The following is a 19455-nucleotide window of genomic DNA, read 5'->3' as shown; positions in this document are numbered from 1 at the left end:
TAATAGATTGTGGGAAGACGAATTATATGTGCATTATTAACCACTCGGATTGATGTATTTCAGTTAAAAGGCCTGAAGTAGCAAAGCCTTGGGTAAAAATAGCACTCGGTGCGGTTATTGCGCTTAAATGATTTTTCTTTTTTTTTTGAAATACGGAACTATGTGAATAATAGAGAAACTCCATGAAAGAAAAATTAATGATTCATATAAATCACTTAACGGGAAAATGCCCCGAATAAATCCACCGAGTGACTAATAATCCCCTTATACAGAAAAGGGTGCTAATTGCTAATTGTTAATTTTGATATAAAATCAATATATATGTATTGTAATCGGATTATAAAACGCCCAAAATGTTAACCTAACTAACATAGGAAGACGAGAAAATTTATATAGGAAAAGAAATTATGCATGGAAAATTAATAGGCAATATATTTGTTTTTGTTTTGTTTTGTTTTTTTTATTTTTATTTTTAATAAGAGAATATGTTGTAAAAGAAAGTTTACATTTTTATTTGTCAAATGATACAATCTTTGATTTTTTCCAATTTTAAAGATTAATTTCTGTAATTAGGTTAAGATTGAGAGAGATGGTGTTGCGCTTTGGGGGAAAATCTATGCTCTAACCTTAGAGCCGGTTTGGGATTACTTCTGTACTGTTTAAAAATATTTTTGTTTTAAAAAATTATGTTTAGATGTGTTATGTAACCATTAGAAGGCCTTTTAATGGTTACCAAATTTAATTTAGTAGAACGTTTGAGTGAAGCTAAAATTTGAAACTTGTCAAATTATTGAATATTTTAGATAACTTTTTTTCATTAGACCATTTTTTATTTTTTATTTTTTATAAAGACAATTACACTCATTACTTAATAAAATTGATATTATCAAATATGATAACATTATAGTAAAAGATATTATTGTAAAATTAACAATAGAAGTGTTTTAAAAAAATTGTTACCAAATACATTAAAAAATAATTAGTTGTGAAAAGTACTTATTATATAATATGTAACCAAACACCTAACATATTTGCACTCTCAGAGTTAATGTGATCCAATCACAAATACACATATATATTCTTTAATTACAAAATTTTTAAAAATAATAAATAAGAAAAATGAACTCATTAGCTTCCATTCTTTTTTCTCTTCAACTTTTTAAATTAATAATTAAAGGCGATACTAGAGAGTAGTAGTTTTTGTTTTTGTTTTTGTCTTTCTTTTTTTTTTTTTTTTTTTTTTTTTTTGGATGAATCACCTAGAGAGTAGTTATTATTCACTAGTACACAGGTAAGTATTATTCTTAAAATTCTATCACTCACTTTGTTCATTTATTTTGAGTGTGAATATAAATGTAATTGGTCCTGAATAATTCGTATTTCAGGAGAGGACATTGGATTATTTAAGTTGAATGATTAAACTTCAGCTAATGCCTTCTAAGCCCTATCTCAATCAACTACAAGGCAAATCCTAAATTACCTTATCAACAAGCCAATGCTTAAATTAATTAATTTAGGTTGCTCAATACTCACAATTAATCAAGTTTAAGGTTTTTACCTTGAACCAACTGAGCAATAGCTCAGTTCGTACAAATTTGACCTCCTCTTTTTTAAGGGTTCACATTTTAATAGAAGAATGTGTGTGAGCTTGCTTTACTATTTTTAAAACTGAAAAAACAAAGGCTTTTACCTTTGAGATATCACGTATGCACATGTGACGTACATTTCATCAGCCGTTATGCACCTACATATTTTCATCGGTATGCTCTGTTGTTGCTATACATAATAATTAGATCATACAATAGTGTCCAAAGAATTACTTGCTGAAGGCCTAAAAAGGTGACAGGACCTGATTAAAAAAAATTCCCTTCATTTCAGTCCATGTATAGGAAAAATAAAATAACATTTAGATTTAGTTTGAAAGAGATCTCAGAGGTCTTGAATCGGCTAATAGCCCAATATTAAGCTGCAAGTAATCTTGGTACGTGTTTTGAATTAATCAGCAATACAAGCTAATAATCTCAATATTAATTCTTTCTATGCCATAAAAAAAGCTAGCGTGCATAATAAAATTGACTTGTGAATATGCTTAAATGCTTCTACACAAGCAGAGGATTTAGGACACTGTGGATGGAATAGAGAAGAAGCAGCATATAGATTATAACTCCGATGAAGCCAGCGATCATAGCTCCGGCTACTTGGTTGCAGTACTTGTGGACTTGACCACAAATTGGTAGCCAACCTGCATGTGAATTTCCTTTCTTGCCCACATAAGCAACTGCCAAGGCTGACGATACACTTGATGTGAGCAACATTGTCATAACCTAGTCCCAAAAAAATGAGATAGTATATCTTAATTAAAGAATTAATTAAGGGGTGCTAATACAGATCATGAAATGCTTCAAGAATTACCAAATCCAGGGCAACAACAAGTCTCCGGAGCTGACTCTCGGAAGGAAGAAAAAGGACTAGGAAGCTGTACACGCTTCCAATAACATTTGCAATCAGAAAGTACCTGTAACAGAGAAGAGAGAAGAAAAAGATAATGATTGAAATTAATAGTCATACCAATGGCGAGAAATTAAATACACCTGTGAAGGTGGCCGGAGAGCTAGCTTACTTGAAGGCCGGTGTGTGGCTGAACTTTGCTTCCAAAGACACAGTTAAGAAGCTAGTTTTCTGATGACTAGTAGCCATGACAATGGCTGCCGAAAGGGTTGCGCCAAAAGCTAGAAGCCTCAGCACAAGAATGCAAATTTTCTTGGTTTTGGCCATTGAGAGGACTGGAGAGCTACAAAATTACAAAGAATTTTGAGGGATGAAGAAATTGGGTTCTCAAGGAATGTTGAAGTTTAATGGTTGCTTGGGAAGAAAAACCTAGGATGGTACGCAGTGTTAGGAGGGCAGATAAGAGATGGTGGACTTGAATTCATACCTATTCGCACCTATTTGTACATTTGTTAGTTGAAATTCTCAACCGCTTTCACCACCCGTCCAGTAATGATTTTTTCATTTTTTTCCAGCTATGTGGACTTTAAAGTGCATTGACTGTGACCTTAAATATTTGCTTATATATAGAGTAATACATTTGATTTGATTAATCTAAACTAGAGTAATTTTTAACATACATCTTTTTGAGCAAGCATATGATTGGACCCACAAAATTATGTGAGGGGTGTGGCACATTTTTAACAAGATTTTTAATGAAAAAATTTAAATACTCTGTTTATAGAGATGATATGGTATCACGTCGTAATTATATATTACCTCATTATAACAACAGAAGAATTTAAGTTTTTCTAAATAATGATGAGATTTTTATGTAATTTTAGTGGGATAATTTTAAAATTGTATGAGTATATAACTCAAAAATAAAAAAAATAGGTATATAACACCAAATATATATAGATATATATTACGTATACATTTACTTACAATAATAAAAAATAAAAAATCAATTGATAATATGAAAAACATGTCTGATAGTGCTTTTATTATGAGTTCACATCTCCATTAATTCTTTCAAATGGCAGGATACAAAAAATGAAAGAACAAACTAACGCGAAAGTGTCATCATCATCATTTTTTATTTTTTTTCATATGCTTTACTTATGGCTTGTTATCAATTTTCAAATTTCACATTCATATGAAATTTGTTTTGAAATGGAAGGCTTTTGTTTTTAGGATGGGGTTGTAGAGCGCCCAGTTCAAATGGGCATGTCTGTGTTTTAGTTCCCTCTCACCCTCGTTTGTCAGAAATAATAATACTAATAATAATAATAATAATAATACTAATAATAATAATAATAATTCGTTTAAATTTTGAATTTCAACACTAGAGTTTTTTTTTTTTGGGCAATGGTTAGTGAGTTAATAGTCAGTGGGGGATAGGGGGATTCAAACCTTAGCGCATAGGGTGGGGGCACTAAAGATCTGATCATTTACCACTTGCACTTGAATTAGTGTAAGCGCGGTAAGAAGCCTTATTTAAATTTCTCAAAACTGGTAATTTGGGGTGATTATTGGTATCTTAAAGTTACAAGGGAGGCACAATTTCATTTGAAATTTGAATTTGAACCATTGAGTTAGTGTAAGCATGATAAGGAGCGTGATTTAATTTCTCAAAATTGGTAATTTATAAAAATGATTAATATAAGTAAGCAGGCACAATTTCATTTGAAATTTGAATTTTAGTCGTTGATTTAGTGTAACTGTGTAAGCACGCTAGGTTAGGAGACTGATTTAAATTGGAAAAATTAAATTTTGGTGGCCAAAAAATTGCTCAAAAAAACGTAGGAAAAATTATATTTTGGTGATTAAAATTAAACATAATTGCTCTATAGTGACCTTAAAGTCAAAAAAAAAGATGCGTAGTGATCAATGTTGAAACTTAATTAATATTAAGTGACCATTTAAGGATAATTTGGTAAAAACATTTAAATATTAGATAACCATTTTAAAAATAAATTTTAAATAACAAAATTGCCATCCAATACAAATAATAACTCATTAAATTCATCTCCCACTCTCTCTCTATCATCCAACGTTATCCTTTTTCCTTTTTAGTTTCCAATTTACCAATTTAAAAAATTTTTTCCTTTTTAGTTTCCAATTTACCAATTTAAAAAATTAGAATTCCTTTATGAACATTCTCTTTTCCAAGACTCCCCCACCATAGTCGCAAAACATAATATTTACAGTGACAAATCAAGCAAAGAAGTTCCATCCCAAAATGTTCTTTATATAATATTTATAGAGGCGGTCCTTCTCACTTTGTTGCTTTAATATATTATCTTTTATCTGAATGATTCTAAGGTCGGGGCTACTGGATGTGGTTTCTTTGTTAATTAATTTAAGTAAGTATTTATTTACCTTAATGTATATGATAAGTTTGTCCACTTATACAATAATATATTATAAAAATGTTATTTAGGTAATAAACTATTAAATTGTCACTTATTAGTAATTAAGTTTTAGATTCGGTAACTATTCACTTTTTTTTGACTTTATGGTCACTTTACATCAAATATGTTTAATTTTGGTCACCAAAATATAATTTTTCCTCCAAAGTATCTACAAAGTCAAGAAAATAAAGTCAAGAAAATATTAATAATCATCAATTTTAAAACTTAATTGATAAGAAATGACCGAGAGTAGTTAATTTGATCAAAATATTTACTTATTTATTACACATTCTAAAAATAATTTTTAGATGGTAAAATTGCCCTTGTATTCATGCTTCTACTTTCCTAAAAAATATAAGGGAAGCCTTGAAGAGCTTTCGAGCTGTAACTTAGCCAACTGGGTCGTGGTTATTGGGAATAAAGAAAGGGCATTTACTACCATGTATGCATTCCATTTTCATGATGCTTCTGGTTTTTCATTTTTAGTTTGCAAACTGATTTTTTTGTATAAAATATACATTGTCATTTATTATGTGTAAATTTTTTTCATCTATAGCAGTCTGTTAACCTACATTGCCACATCACCAATGTGTAAAAAGGTTGTGTATTTACATTGCCAAATCAACATATTTCATTTTTCATCCTTCTTTTTCATTCCATTAAAGAATCAACCATATATTAGGTAAGTTTGTAAAAATTATGTGGATTCTAACATGACACATGGTTGATTGTTATTGGAAAATATATTTTTACACAAAAGGTATAAAATAATCGTTGGAGTTAAAATTAAATTATTTTATTTTATTTTATTATTTTATTTTATTATTATTATTTTTTTTTGTGTAAATCCATCATTAGATTTACACAAAAAAAAAAAAATATACACAACAGTTGGAGATGCTCTTATTAATTAAAAAATTAAGTTTATTTAATAATTTTATCTCTTAGAATTAGGATTTCTTTAAACCTATTTTTTTTTTCAACGTTTTTCACCATAATTGAAAAACATATTAAGTACATAACCAAAAGTAAATACAAATATTAGTCATTTATATTCAATAACACACACACACACACACTTGAAGTTTATATGTATTAATAACACCGACTTGTGCCTTTCTAAACTCTATTTCTTTCTCTATATACACAGATAAATTTATCTAATAAAAAAATAATGTTTTATAAGAAGGATATTTAAATAATAAATAACTATTCATCTTTTATCGATTTTAAAATTACTATATAACAATTTTGTTTGAATTTGTTTCTAAAATCTAAATTTTCCATTTAAATTTATCAAAATTGATAATTTGAAAGTGATTATTGGTACATGAAAGTAATAGTGAGACAGTTCATTTGAAATTGGTAATTTAGGAGTGATTATATATTGGTGGTATCTGAAAGTACTAGAGGCACACTTCGTTTGAAATTTGTATTACAGCTGTTGAATTAGTATAAGAAGCCGGATTTAAATTTCTCAAAATTGGTAATTTGAAGGTGAAAAAAGAAAGAAAAAAAAAGGAATCTGCAATCTGGTATGCTTCTGACCACGGCTGGCGAGGGACTTTAAAATCACAGTTTGACCCTTGACCCATACAATCAAAACTTAATCCAATCAGATTGCACTGTGAGCTAATTAAGGTCCGCACCAGTAACTTGATCACCATTCACACAAAGCGCGAGAGTCCAACGGTCGACTTAATATTTCACCCGAGTACGTCTCCATTAAACCACCCACCCTCCCAAATTTCCTCCCAGTCACTCAAAAAAATATTTCAGAAGCGAAACTCTGCTCTCTCTCTCTCTGTGAGTGTGTGTGAATAGATAGAGGATAGAGAGAAATGGTGGTTGCTAAGGTCACATATGAAGAGTTGCGTCGTCAAATAATGGAGGAGAAAAAGAAAAGGTTCGAAGAGTTCCATCTTCCCCAGCTCTCTTCAGCTCTCAAGAACTCTTCTCCTAAACCCTCTCCGGTTTTCACCTCTCTCTCTTCCTCTATGTTATACACACACAAAAACACACACACGTACACAAACAAAGAAGTTCTAAACTAGTATGAACTTACTCTGCTTTTTTGTACGTTCCATAGATGAAGCAGTCGAAACCTCGCACAATTCGAAAAGAAGTTGCAGTGATGGTAAGAAGGTCGAATCGTGTCGCAAATAAGCCTGCCCCTGATTACAAAGAAGCCGTAAGCTATTTTCTCACTTTTTTTTTCCCCAATTAGTCCTCTTTACTCTCTCAAAAATTAATCATTTTGACTTGGAATATTATTGACAGGCCACTTTTGAGCGTTTCGAGTATCGTGGAAGGTAATTTGTTCTAAATATTTAGTGTTTATTTGATCAGAATTGTTGGCGTTTTGTACATTGTATATCTAATACTTTATATATAGGGAAAATTACATATAAATGGAATTAAAGTTCCATATTTACTTAGAGGCTGAGTCAAAGTTTCATATTTCTCTAAAATGGATTGCTGAGGTGGCACATGGTTTTTTACTGTTTAGAAATTGTGATGCCTAAAATACCCTTCCGCGAAGGTACTACTTTTTCTTCAAAGGTACTACTTTTTTGAACTGAAGGTACTACTTTTTGATATTCAGGTACCATGTTTTTTAAACACTCGCGAAGGTACTACTTTTTCTCCGAAGGTACTACTTTTTTGAACTGAAGGTACTACTTTTTTGAACTGAAGGTACTACTTTTTTATTAGGGAAGGGCATTTTAGGCATCACAAATTTTTAAACAGTAAAAAATCATGTGCCACCTCAGTAATCCATTTTAGAAAAATATGGAACTTTGACTCCATCTCTAAGTAAATATGAAACTTTGACTCCATTTATATGTAATTTTCCCTTATATATATATATAAACACTCTGTATGGTATAGAATATGTAAGAGAAGTGGACCACGGAGGAGGGACTTGTCGAATCGGGTATATGCTTCTGATGCAGCTAGAAGAGCTGGAATCGAGTCTAGGAGACAATTATCCTACCCTTTTGAAGCCAATGCTACCTTCACATGTCACGGGTGGGTTCTGGCTGGTAAGGGAATTGATTTGATTTTTTTATTTTTTTTTAAGTTAATGTGTATGGTATACGAATCCAGTCTGAAAATTTGATCCTGCAACTAATTTGTATAATAGTTTGTCGGTTTAGGGTTAGTGATCATATGAATTGACTAATGCTTATATGGTACTTCTGTCTAGTGATGCTACAAGCTAGTTTGTATTTTTTGAACTCTTCTTTCTATATTATGATACGATGTGATTACATATAAATGTGTCTCTATACCTCTTAAGACGAGTAATAATTGGTTTGTGTACATGTTTGACAAACAGGGCATTCCAGTTTATTTCTGTAAGAAATACCTTCCAAGGCGCGATGAAACTGTTACATTGGTAGATGAAGAGGGAGAAGAGTACCCAGTAGTCTACTTGGCCCGGAAAACAGGACTTGGTGGTGGATGGAAAGGTTTTGCGGTTGATCATGAGCTGGTGGATGGGGATGCAGTGGTGTTTCAATTAATTCGGCCTACTGTACTTAAGGTGCAAATTTAGCACTTATTTGGGACTTGAGAGTTTTGAAGTTCATAATCCCTCTTTTTCAAACTAGATATAGGCTCAATGGATTACATCACCACCTACCAATATCTATAATTTATGTATTCAATAAGCATTTTTTTATATAATATGAATTGTATGCCACACTTAATTCTGTGCAATACCATCTGTGATCATTTTCTTTTTGTTTAACCTAAATCTTCTCAGGCTTTCTGATGAGAAATAGGTTGATGTAACTGACAATTTTTTAATATCAGATGGTTTGGCACAAACATGTCATATTAATTCGACTTCTCTTTCCAGGTGTACATTGTAAGGGCGAACAGTTCTGAAGAAGGTAACGGCGTCTAACCCTCCGATTTTTAGCTATTGGGGCCATTTGTTCTAATGCAGGTAACTATGTCTGACTCTATTCAACTGCTTGTACCATTTCATTGCTTCCTGAGTTTCATTCTTCTGTTCATTAGCAGCAGCACAATGTGCTGTCTTCTCATCCTATTAGCTTTGCAGTGAAATTGTCAATTGACACCTTTACTGAAATATTATTCTATGTAGAACTTAACAATGAAAATAGTCAGGACCTGGTCTGGTACTGAAAAGAGGTTGCTTGAAGGATGAGATTTTAAGTTCAGATCCTGCTGGGATTGGTTTGCACTTTTTAACTTGATCTCAGCTGCGCACATGCACGATCAATTGCCATCCATTAATGGCTGTAGTGTTTTATCATTGTTATCATAACCTTAGCTTTTATTGAATACATCATAAAAAAAATTGTATGGTTTTTCATTACAATACATTACGTTTTGGCAACCGGACATGGTTTACTGCCTGCTATGTGTCCCAACTATATGTCAAGGAAGAAATGCAGGTGCCATGTGATGGGACACATAGAAAGCTAGTAGGACATACAGATTCATATAAATCCATATGGAGACTACTGTAACAATTAATTGTTACTTCTCATTCCACTCCTACATCACATTTATGTTCATATAAAGTATGCATCCTTGTTCTCACTATAATAACGTCACACTGTGTTGGCTTATGGGCTCTTCTACATAATCTTTACAATATATAAGGCGTCTTGTAGTTATTTGATTTTCTTTTTTTACATGATTAACTAGTTCATCATTAGTATGAAGCATTCTAATTTTCCTGCAGGTGAAAAAGAAGTGCAGTACGCTGTTGTTGATCATGCTGTGAATTTTGTTCAATGGAAGTCCAAAATGTCAACTACTGAACTAGGTAAGCCTTCCCATAAACAATGCACCAATGGCCCATCTTGTTTTGTATTGGATGAAAATGGATTATATTTTTGGTTTGTCTGAATGGTCCATTATATTATTCTGTAAAAACAATAATTATTAGAAACTTGTAAATTCTTATCACATGTATTCAATCTGTGTGTATTGATGTTGGTGGACTGAGGAGGAGGGTAGGCTGTTGATAGGAACGGTGTTTCTGGGTAGCTAGTGTTGCAAGCCCAAAATGCAACATGCTCCGACCTCTGATCTCTATATGAAGGCTAAAACTTACATAAGAACTTTTTTTTTTTTGTATGACATGAATTTTTCATCGTAATTGGAGGTGAATATCATACCTTTCCTAAGAACTCATAGCACAGAATTAGTTTGATGTTAGGGGATGTAGAGCACTAAGCTACAAGGCTTTGTAATTTGATCTATATAGTCTGTCTAATAAGGAGATCAAAATCATTATAAGTAGATTCACAAGGTCATTAATGTCTAATTATATCAATTCAAAGTTAAGCTTGATTGTGTTCGTAATTGGCATCACACACACACTGACACACACAATCCTTTACCATTTTTTTTTGGTGTAGTGATTATTTGTGTCAAAATTGATTCAATTGACAATGTTTACACCACTTCCATTGCAGACTTGCAGTGCTGTGATAAAGATTGCCACCCTACCTGTCAAATTGCAATGTCTTATCTATCAACTGTTGTGATGACTGTTTAGTGATTTGAAGCCAATCATTTTTTGTAATAATCATTGAGTAATTTGTAAATGATGTTCTTCTTTCGCAATTAAATCGCATGTGATGATAATCCGTGTCTATAAGACAAACTGAAAATATTTGGGATAAGAATCCTATTGAAACTCTTTCATGTTCAAAATTCTAAAGTCTTGAACAATTTCAATCCAACCAAAATTCTAGCACAAGAGAAGCCTATACCCTCGTTAATGGGTTACAACTCTTTGTAGCTTCTTTGTCTTCTAAGCAATATACTCTCATCCATGGCTTCTCTTGAAGCTTTAGCCATGGCAGGTGTAGATTGCTTAGATTGCAATATTGATGTTGAAGAATGGAAGCGAAAGTCCATGTTTGAAACACCGGTGTGCTTACTGGCGGATCAGACTAATAAAAGTTCTGTTAATAAACAGAATAAGAAAAGTACGTTTACCACACCCGTGTACTTCCTGCCAGAACAGAATAAGAAATCAACTACAAGTTATGTTAGTTCCGTTGATGATGATGATAATAATAATAATGAAGTCGCAGCCACCACCGATCTATGATTAATAAAAGAGCAGATTCAAGAAAGGCTAAAGGGGATATAGATGAAGAGTGCTTAGTAGGATATGACAAGAATGTTGACATATACACTAACTGGAATACTTCTCAACTGCAGGATGCTTTTTACATTCAATTTTTTCTTCTCTTTAAAATTCATTTTTAATCAGAGTCACTCTCTTATCCCTTTTGTGAATGGAAAAGAATAAGAATCTATAAAAACGTTTCGTTATTTATTTTACTTTGTGATTTTACTGTCCCTCTTTTTGCCAACAAGTTTTTCCGCTCTACAATTGCATAATTTTGGGTGCTAAAATTAACTTGGGTAATATACACTATCCCACAAGTCACAACTCAGACTTACATTAGATGTGAAAGTAAAATATAGATGAAGAGAGTATCATTGACAAAAGAGCAAAATAATATGAAAATTTAAACAAATTTGACTGTTCTTTTTCACATCAATATAGTAGAAGCATACATATATATAGGTCCTAGTTCCAATCATTTCCTGCTTAGATAACAAATTATATCAACCCTAAATCTCTTTAGTACTTAATCCTTCTCCTTCTGTAACTTTAAAGGAATTAAGATCATTAAGCAAGTTTCGAAGAAGCATTCCCATTTTATCAGCAACTTGCAGTTCGGTTTCAGCTAATTTCTTAATACGGTCCAACTGCTCAAGACATCTCATACTCTTGAAAACATCTTCTGCTCTGTTCACTTCAGCGGTAGAAGTCTTGTTTAATTCCTTGCTGATCCATTGATAAAAAGTGCAATGCTGCAGGATTTGAAATATTAATACGACATTAACCATATTGTAAAAATGAAAATTTAAACAAATTTAACAGTAATTTATATGAATCATGGTCACATACCAGAGCACATTGATCAGGGTGTATCTGTTCTGGAGCACATTCAGGTTCATGGCCCTTATGTTCAGATTCAATAACAAGCTCCGTACCAATACTAGTTTCAGCACTTGGAGAATCCAAATTTTTATCTTCATTTTCCTCAGAAACTAAACCAATAGTAGCTGAAACATTCTCATATGAAGCTTCTAAAACATATTCAGCTTCATTCAATTCCGACACAGTCTCAAAATCTTTCAACCCTGAACTAACCACGTCTCCAATTACTAACCCAACATCATTGGTTTCCTCATCGTTTTCACTTGAAGCTTTTAAAACATCTACTGCTTCATTAAACTCTGCTACAATCTCACATGGTTCATCCATAATGTCAAGTAGCAATAATGGCAGCAATTTCTCCTCATTTTCCTTCAACCCTGAAATAACCACATCTTCAATAACACCGTCAACATTGGTTACATCAGCTGCAACTCTATTATCCAAATCACCAACAACAGTAACATCCGCAACAGAATTTGGTTCAACCAAGATATTCTCATTTACAGATTGCTGCATTTCCTCATCATTATCTTTCAACCCAAACACAACCACATCTTCAGTTACTTTATAATCAACGCTAACCCCATCAGACAAAGTGACATCAAGCTTAGCTAAATCATCCACAAGTAGAGTATCACTTGCTGGATGTGGTTCGTCAGACAAAGTCACAACAAGATTAGCTAAACCATCCACAAGTAAAGTATCCATTGCTGGATGTGGTTCTTCCAAAATGTTCACTTGTAGTGAAGTAAACAGTTGTTCAATATTTTCCTCTGCCACATTTTCAGTCACAAAAACATCTATATCACTCACCTCCTCAGATAGATCAACAATTGGTTTAGCCAGTTCAACAACAATCTGGTTTTTCATAACCGAATGTGGTTCTTCCAAAACATTCTCATGCTCAATTTTCTCCTCGTTTTCCTTCTCCAAAGAAGCAACATCTTTAGCCAAAGTGATATTACTCACCTCCTCAGATAAAAGACCAATAGGTTTAGCCAGTTCAACAACAATCGGGTTTTCCATTACTGAATGTGGTTCATCCAAAATATTCTCATGCACAATTTTCTCCTCATTTTCCTTCGACTCCAATTCATCAACATCTTTATCCAAAGTGACAACTGGTTTAGCCAAATCATCAACAGCAATATCTTCCGAAACCAAAACATTAGCATCATCAATTGCAGGAGAGCCAGTAACACAACTCAATCCTAATAAAGGAAAGAACTCACACAATTACAGATGCCCATTATTTATAATGTAGACACAATAGAAATAAAAAAATCTAAATAAAAAAAAAAAAGTTCACAATAAATAAATATCAAATACACAATGTAAGTGCCACTATTTCTCCTACATATCTTAAAACAAAAGAACTTACTTTCATTTTATCAAACTTAAGTGAGAAAATTCTCTACATATTGCCTGCGATTTGTAAAAGAAAGTGATGAAATACTGACCTTTAGAATCAGAAGAACTTTTGATGTCGGCTTCTCTTTGCTGCCTTCTCTTGGCAGCTCTCCTCTTCTTTGCACCACTTGGCATGATTCCAATTTTGAGTGAAAAGGGAGAATGTAGATGGGGTTATTTATAATGGATAGATGGATGAGAGAGTCTATTGGAATTCCTCAAGAAAATTAATATATCAGTTAATTAGAATGCATGCGTGGAATGAATTCCAAACAAGAGTGAGGTGGGGAATTGGAAAAGGAATAACTCGGGGCTCTTAAGTAAATGGATTTGCAATAGAAGGTGAATGGTTAGGGACTTTCTGATGCATTTACCATGGGCATTTTTGTAATTCTCTCTTCCTGGTTCAGTAAAGATGACAATGTTTATGTAAAATACCTAATGGACCAAGCAATGGGAACTCAAGTAATCTAATAGAGATTAAAGAGAGGATATCACGTTTAACTGGTCTAAACTTTTGGTTTTTGTACAACTACTCATTGTGAGGTCTTGAGTCTTGACAAACCAAATAATAATAATAATAATAATACGCCCACAAAATTAACTGATTTTCCGTTCACTATTCTAGTTTTTTAAATCAGTATTTATGTTGTAATTTTCTAAGTACAATATACTTGTATTAAATCATTGACCTCCACATTAATCCACCAGTTCACATTTTGTGTATTTGTTACGATAAACCTTGAACAACAAATAGTAAGCAAATACTGTAGCATACTCTTTTTAAAATGAATGTTATCATACAAAATTTATGTGGGAAGGAATGCAATTAACTACTTGAAAAAAAGGGGAAAAAAAAAATCTTTAAGCTCCATTTGTTTTGACGTAAATATATATATATTTTTTAAATATTTTTTTCAAGTAAAATATTTTTTTATTTTTACTCTTTCCTTGTTTGACAAATATTAATGTCATAGTTGATTAAGGTTGAATCTAATGGTCATGATATGTAAAATAACTTGTTGAAAATTAATGTATAAATTATTTTTGTTAAATTTTAATATTTTTTTTCTTCATAAATATTTTACGACAATCAAATACCCAAAAAAATATTTTTACATCTAAACAAACAAACGGAACCTTAAAATTAATAATTTTTTTTTTTTTTATTTTAGACACTTTACTTGCTCCCAAACGACATCGTTTAAGGTCATCGTTTGCACCGCAGCAAAGCGCTTTGAAAAGGTATTTTCGAAAAAGGTATTGATTTTAAGAGGGTTTAGGCTTTTTTCCATCTACCTTTGTCTCCAAAATTTTCCAATTGAAAAAAACTGAAAGACAATTTTCTTATCAACGAACCAAACAAGTGAAAATGGCAATCTCTTTCTCTCTCACCAAAACCCTAAAAAATATTCCAACGAAAACCCCAATCTTCAGCGTTCGTAATACTCATTCCCATACCCACCTCAAGTTCACCCCCAATCTCAAACCTCCACCACTCTCTCGTCTCTTTACCACCTGTAAAACCAAACCCAATCTCCAATTTAAACCCCGACAGAACCCAGTCCGATCACTCTTCACCGGCATCGTCGAAGAAATGGGTGAAATCAAGGAACTGGGTGTCGCCGACGACGGCGGATTCACCATGAAAATCCACGCAAAAACCGTTCTTGAAGACGTCAATCTCGGCGACAGCATCGCCGTTAACGGAACATGCCTCACAGTCACGCAATTTGACACCCAATTGTCCCATTTCACCATCGGCTTATCTCCCGAAACCCTAAGAAAAACGTCGCTAATTGAGCTCCTGCCAGGGTCGTTGGTCAATTTAGAGAGAGCATTGAAGCCTTCGACGCGAATGGGTGGTCATTTTGTGCAGGGACATGTTGATGGGACTGGTGAGATTGTGGAGGCAGAGCCAGAAGGGGATTCATTGTGGGTAAAGGTTAAAACGTCGTCGGATTTGTTGAAGTATATCGTTCCGAAGGGGTTTATAGCTGTGGATGGGACTAGTTTGACTGTGGTGAAGGTGTTTGATGAAGAGGAATGTTTCAATTTTATGTTGGTGGCTTACACTCAACAGAAGGTGGTGATTCCATTGAAGAAAGTTGGGCAGAAGGTGAATCTGGAGGTGGATATACTTGGCAAGTATGTGGAGAGACTTCTCAGTAGTGGGTTTGTCAATGCTATCAAATCTTCATGATCTGAGGTACAAAGAATGTGGTTTAATATTTGTGTCCTTCTCAGAATTGATGTATTTCTATTTGATGTATTTTGTGTGGTTCTCTTGCTACCCTTGTCCATTTTTGATAATCTTATTTTGAATGTCTCTTTCTTCAAATTATGGCTACACTCGAACCAATTAATATAAAAATGGAAAATTGGTAATTGCATTTCTTTGATGTTTGCAGCCTTGAATTAGTTAGCCTTCACCCAAACCGAAGAAAATAATTAAAAGAATGAAAAAGAACAAGGAAATGTATTCCTCTCATATTCCTCTTTTGGAGGTTGCACTCATTTCTGATTTTTTATAGTTAATTCTGAAAGGAATTGTTGCTTTATATTAAATTTAGAATTCACTTCCTCGCTAAATTTTTTTTTTTTTTTTCTCTTAGTAACGGTTCTTTTGTTTTGCTTTATATTATTCATCTTGCTGGCCTAAGATTAAAATCGCAAACAATATAAGTATGAAGTTATTAAGTTTGTAGGGTTTCACTTATTTCTAGTAGTAAACTAACTTATGAAGGGTTTTGCTGATATATAAAGGGTCACGAGCAATTTAACACCCCTGTAGTATGCATATAGGACATATAACCCCCTATAGGTTCTGAAAACTCCCTAATGCTCACTCCTGAATTCAATCTGGAACTAAAGAAAGGGTGGTCATAGATCAGATTGTGCCTTTTGCTCCTACTGAACTAGCCAGGCCTTATCTGCTGGGAAGTCTTGGACATCTCAGGGATGAGTTTCAACTTTCAGCAAGACTTGTTTGTTTTGTTTAACACTCAGTGATGTATGTTTTATTTTATTTTGACCCTTATCTGTTAGGTTTGGGTCTGATTTTATCTTTGTAAGTGTAGGGGTCTGCTTCCTCGGCCTCTTCCGGCCACTACTAAACCACTAAAAGGATCTGGGAGTTGCCTTACTTCCAAATTAGCCTCTTTTTTGTATTCAGAGCTGCCCCCTTTCTATTTACAAGCTGGTGATATCACCCCACCTTCGGTTCTTAAGTAGCGGTCAACTCTTTATTAAATGCTCTACTAAGCTATAGTTAGTAGCGCCGGCATAAAGAGTGTCAGCAGCTTCCAATTAAGTAAATCTGGCATTAAGTTTGACAATCATGAATGTCTGTTCATTCTGTATATATACATATATATATATAGTTTTATACTGTAATATATTTGTAATTTATAAGTATTTATGTGTGTGGGTGTAAAGATACAATTTTTCTCCAATTCAAAAATCACCTCTTGTAAAGATACAATTTTTTCTCCAAGTTATATATATATATATAAACACCCACACACACATACTATATGACCACATATATATGTATAATACATATGTAATACAATTAATTAATCATTTGCAAGGCACACGATTTGTTAACGGATATTTTGTACCGGTTCACTGCTGAAAAGCCCAAGCCCTAGTTTGCAACATTTTAAAATTTTATGGGATTTATATACCCAAACTAAAAGAGATGGATGTTATTTGCTCAAAAAGGAACCTTAGAGAGAGAATAATAATTTTTTTTTTTTTTTTTTTCTCATTATCCTTTCCATCTTTGCTTTGTTCTTATTCTGACATTCATCTTTATACATTGTCAAACTCAACAATCTGTAATGGAGGTGATAGTTCGGACGGATAGCTGGAAGTGAAAAGTGGATAAGAAGTATACGTGTAAATGCATTAAGTATGGTGTTCTGGAACATTAATTCAGTTTGTGGAGTGATGCTTAATTAAAATGGTCTGATTTTTTTGGCAATTTAAAACAAATTGAAAAGCTTACTGGTAAGGTACCAAAATACAACTATCTACCACACTATTCCGTGCCTTAATTGAGATACAATTTTTCCTCTTTTCATCTTTTTTATGGCATCTTCAACTTAAAACAACATTTTTTTTTTTTTAAATAAATAATTGCAATGCCTAATTTTATTAGAATATTTTAGTTCCCCGTTTCCTTATTCTTGGTCAAAATTTTTATTACCAAAGAAAAATTCTTTTTTCTAACTACTACTGCTTTATGGAGATGACACTAACATATGAAGAGTGGATTTCATCGATGAGCTAATTGTCACTACTGTATCGATATGGAGTGTTAATCTATGGGAGCCAATTGGAGTTGGCATCATAATACATTGTCAGTGTAATCGTGATTATTATGTTCATTCTGGAGTCATTGTGGGGGAATTGAGTGGCATCTAGATGAACTCATTGTGAAATCAAAGCATGCACAAAATTGTAATGTTAAATTTATTCAAGTCATGGGTGCAGCATTGATTGATTTATTTTTACTTAACAAAAAAAAAAAGAAGAAAAAAATTAACCATTTTAGCTTCTGTAGTAAGTGTGAACTAAACTGCAGAAACCATGATGTGGAATTGTTGAGTGCAATCAATTATTAGGACATAACTTGTAATGGTTGATGTTGAAGTGTTCAAACATTAATAAATTCAAGCACTAATATTGTAGTTTTTGGCAGAGGAAGCTGATTCTGGTTATACAGGGAAAGGTTTGCTCGATGATGTATATTTATATGTTGTACCTAGTTCATTGCATATTCTCAATTGCCTTATCTATGCATTATTGAAAAAGTAGTACAGTGTAGTGAAATTCACCATTTTTTTATCTGTATTGATTGCTTATTTATTCTAAATGAGAAAAGGTTACTGCAAGTAAATTTGTTTTATCCTGTACGATAATCCTTTGCTTCATTTTCTTTTTTGGGGATAAATTACTACGTAGCTGATTCTGCTTTGGCTCGAGTGGTATGTCTTCCACCTCTCCAAGGGAAGGTTGATGATTCAATCTCCAGGAGGGGCATGTGCGAGTAAATTTACTTATTGAAATAAAAAATAAAGTTGGCAATTGCAGACATTATCAACATGCCATCTAGCAGTTGATGATATTGTTGAGCACTTAGTGAAGGAAGTTGAATTGGTGTTGTGTGGTTCATTAATTGATATTAATGTTACTAGTTAGTTACCTTAGAATGTTCAGGAGACTACATCAAACCTCTTCATGAGAGTTGCAATTTTGTAAGAGGACACAAGAAAAACATATAGAACTATATATGTATGTGTGATATATATGTTTATGTGTATATAATGATTGATGAAAGTAGTCTTCAGTAAAGGATTATCCTTTAAAAAATCTTGAAGAATAACATCAGGAAGCCAACTGTGAGCATCAGCATTGGGGACTGAGTGCATTCTACAACAGCGCCACTCTTCGTGTCTGCAGAATTTTTCATGGATGTGCTCTCAGTGCCGTTACAACTAAGACCTTCCTTCCCTTCCTTGCAGAGATTGGCAAACAGGCCTGGCGGGTACTTCCCATAAAGATTTATGTAGCTGAACATGGTGGAAGCACAATCGTTCTTTCGGTCATTGATCTGGTCAGAAAAAGGGCAAGCGAATTGTTTGAAGGCCTCGCAGCAAAGTTTGGGTGAGTATTGGGGTCCTTTGCACTGGCTTGTGATGACTGTGTAGTTCTGATTCTCAAAGTTTACAGAGCAACCTGCCAAAATTTGAAGACAATATCATAGCAGGACTCTTTTAGAGCTAAGTAGCTAACTCAACCCTCTCTAATAGCTGCAATGAATTTTTAGCCACTTTTTAATATAATCTAATGAAGATGATATTATGCTCTCACCCCAATATATATATATACACGCACTAAAAATAAAGAAATTTAAATATCTGTTTTCTTGGTTTTTTTTCTTGAGCACTGATATTGCAATTGATAGATATGGAGAGTGAAATTTTGGTCTTGATTTCTTTGTTTTTGACATATAATGATAAAAAATAAAAAAGGTATGCTTTAAAATACTCGGTAGTATAAGAATATATCCTAAACTCAATTGTCCCAACATGTAATGAATTATGAAAACCTAGAAAT

The 19455-nt window shown here is 33.0% G+C and overlaps 4 protein-coding genes across 5 annotated transcripts; 2 read left to right on the top strand and 2 right to left on the bottom strand.

Moving 5' to 3' along the window:
• Nucleotides 1–2026: 2026 nt before the first annotated feature.
• Nucleotides 2027–2775, bottom strand: LOC132310512 (CASP-like protein 1C2). Its single transcript, XM_059808679.1, has 3 exons — nucleotides 2621–2775; nucleotides 2413–2515; nucleotides 2027–2324 (listed from the first exon to the last, which is right to left on the bottom strand). Exons 1-3 carry the CDS (start codon nucleotides 2773–2775, stop codon nucleotides 2100–2102), a joined length of 483 nt encoding a protein of 160 aa, XP_059664662.1. The 3' UTR covers nucleotides 2027–2099.
• A 3970-nt stretch (nucleotides 2776–6745) lies between these two features.
• Nucleotides 6746–8843, top strand: LOC132310047 (B3 domain-containing protein Os06g0194400-like). The gene is made up of 6 exons (XM_059808289.1): nucleotides 6746–6877; nucleotides 6994–7095; nucleotides 7185–7216; nucleotides 7807–7951; nucleotides 8248–8454; nucleotides 8773–8843. Exons 1-6 carry the CDS (start codon nucleotides 6746–6748, stop codon nucleotides 8818–8820), a joined length of 666 nt encoding a protein of 221 aa, XP_059664272.1. The 3' UTR covers nucleotides 8821–8843.
• Nucleotides 8844–14595: 5752 nt separating this feature from the next.
• LOC132308891 (riboflavin synthase-like) lies at nucleotides 14596–19208 on the top strand. 2 transcript variants are annotated; one of them, XM_059807172.1, is made up of 2 exons: nucleotides 14596–15538; nucleotides 18038–18244. In XM_059807172.1, exon 1 carries the CDS (start codon nucleotides 14702–14704, stop codon nucleotides 15530–15532), a length of 831 nt encoding a protein of 276 aa, XP_059663155.1. In that variant the 5' UTR covers nucleotides 14596–14701; the 3' UTR covers nucleotides 15533–15538; nucleotides 18038–18244. The 2 variants fall into 2 exon arrangements, with proteins under 2 accessions (XP_059663155.1, XP_059663154.1); XM_059807171.1 differs by lacking the exon at nucleotides 18038–18244 and adding an exon at nucleotides 18861–19208 and having other exon boundaries at nucleotides 14597–15538.
• On the bottom strand, nucleotides 18493–19093 carry LOC132310046 (GPI-anchored protein LLG1-like; the record flags this gene model as incomplete). Its single annotated transcript, XM_059808288.1, has 1 exon — nucleotides 18493–19093. A coding segment is annotated over one exon (393 nt), but the record flags the coding sequence as incomplete, so codon positions are not given.
• Nucleotides 19209–19455: the final 247 nt, after the last annotated feature.

The sequence above is a fragment of the Cornus florida genome, unplaced genomic scaffold, assembly GCF_030987335.1.
Source record: "Cornus florida cultivar Cherokee Brave unplaced genomic scaffold, ASM3098733v1 CherokeeBrave_3.0.0_Hap2_Chr05, whole genome shotgun sequence".
Taxonomy (NCBI): Eukaryota; Viridiplantae; Streptophyta; class Magnoliopsida; order Cornales; family Cornaceae; genus Cornus; species Cornus florida.
The sequence above is the reverse complement of the archived record's forward strand: the minus strand, read 5'-3'. Positions and strand labels throughout refer to the sequence as shown.

Excerpts from the sequence above, each read along its gene's own strand:
- LOC132310047 (XM_059808289.1), top strand. The coding sequence starts at position 6,746 with ATGGTGGTTGCTAAGGTCACATATGAAGAGTTGCGTCGTCAAATAATG. Across the intron at positions 7,952-8,247 it reads TCACGGGTGGGTTCTGGCTG|GGCATTCCAGTTTATTTCTG; the intron begins GTAAGGGAATTG and ends TTTGACAAACAG. Across the intron at positions 8,455-8,772 it reads TTCGGCCTACTGTACTTAAG|GTGTACATTGTAAGGGCGAA; the intron begins GTGCAAATTTAG and ends TTCTCTTTCCAG.
- LOC132310512 (XM_059808679.1), bottom strand. The coding sequence starts at position 2,775 with ATGGCCAAAACCAAGAAAATTTGCATTCTTGTGCTGAGGCTTCTAGCT. Across the intron at positions 2,516-2,620 it reads AGCCACACACCGGCCTTCAA|GTACTTTCTGATTGCAAATG; the intron begins GTAAGCTAGCTC and ends TCTCTGTTACAG. Across the intron at positions 2,325-2,412 it reads TTGTTGTTGCCCTGGATTTG|GTTATGACAATGTTGCTCAC; the intron begins GTAATTCTTGAA and ends TTTTGGGACTAG.
- LOC132308891 (XM_059807171.1), top strand. The coding sequence starts at position 14,702 with ATGGCAATCTCTTTCTCTCTCACCAAAACCCTAAAAAATATTCCAACG.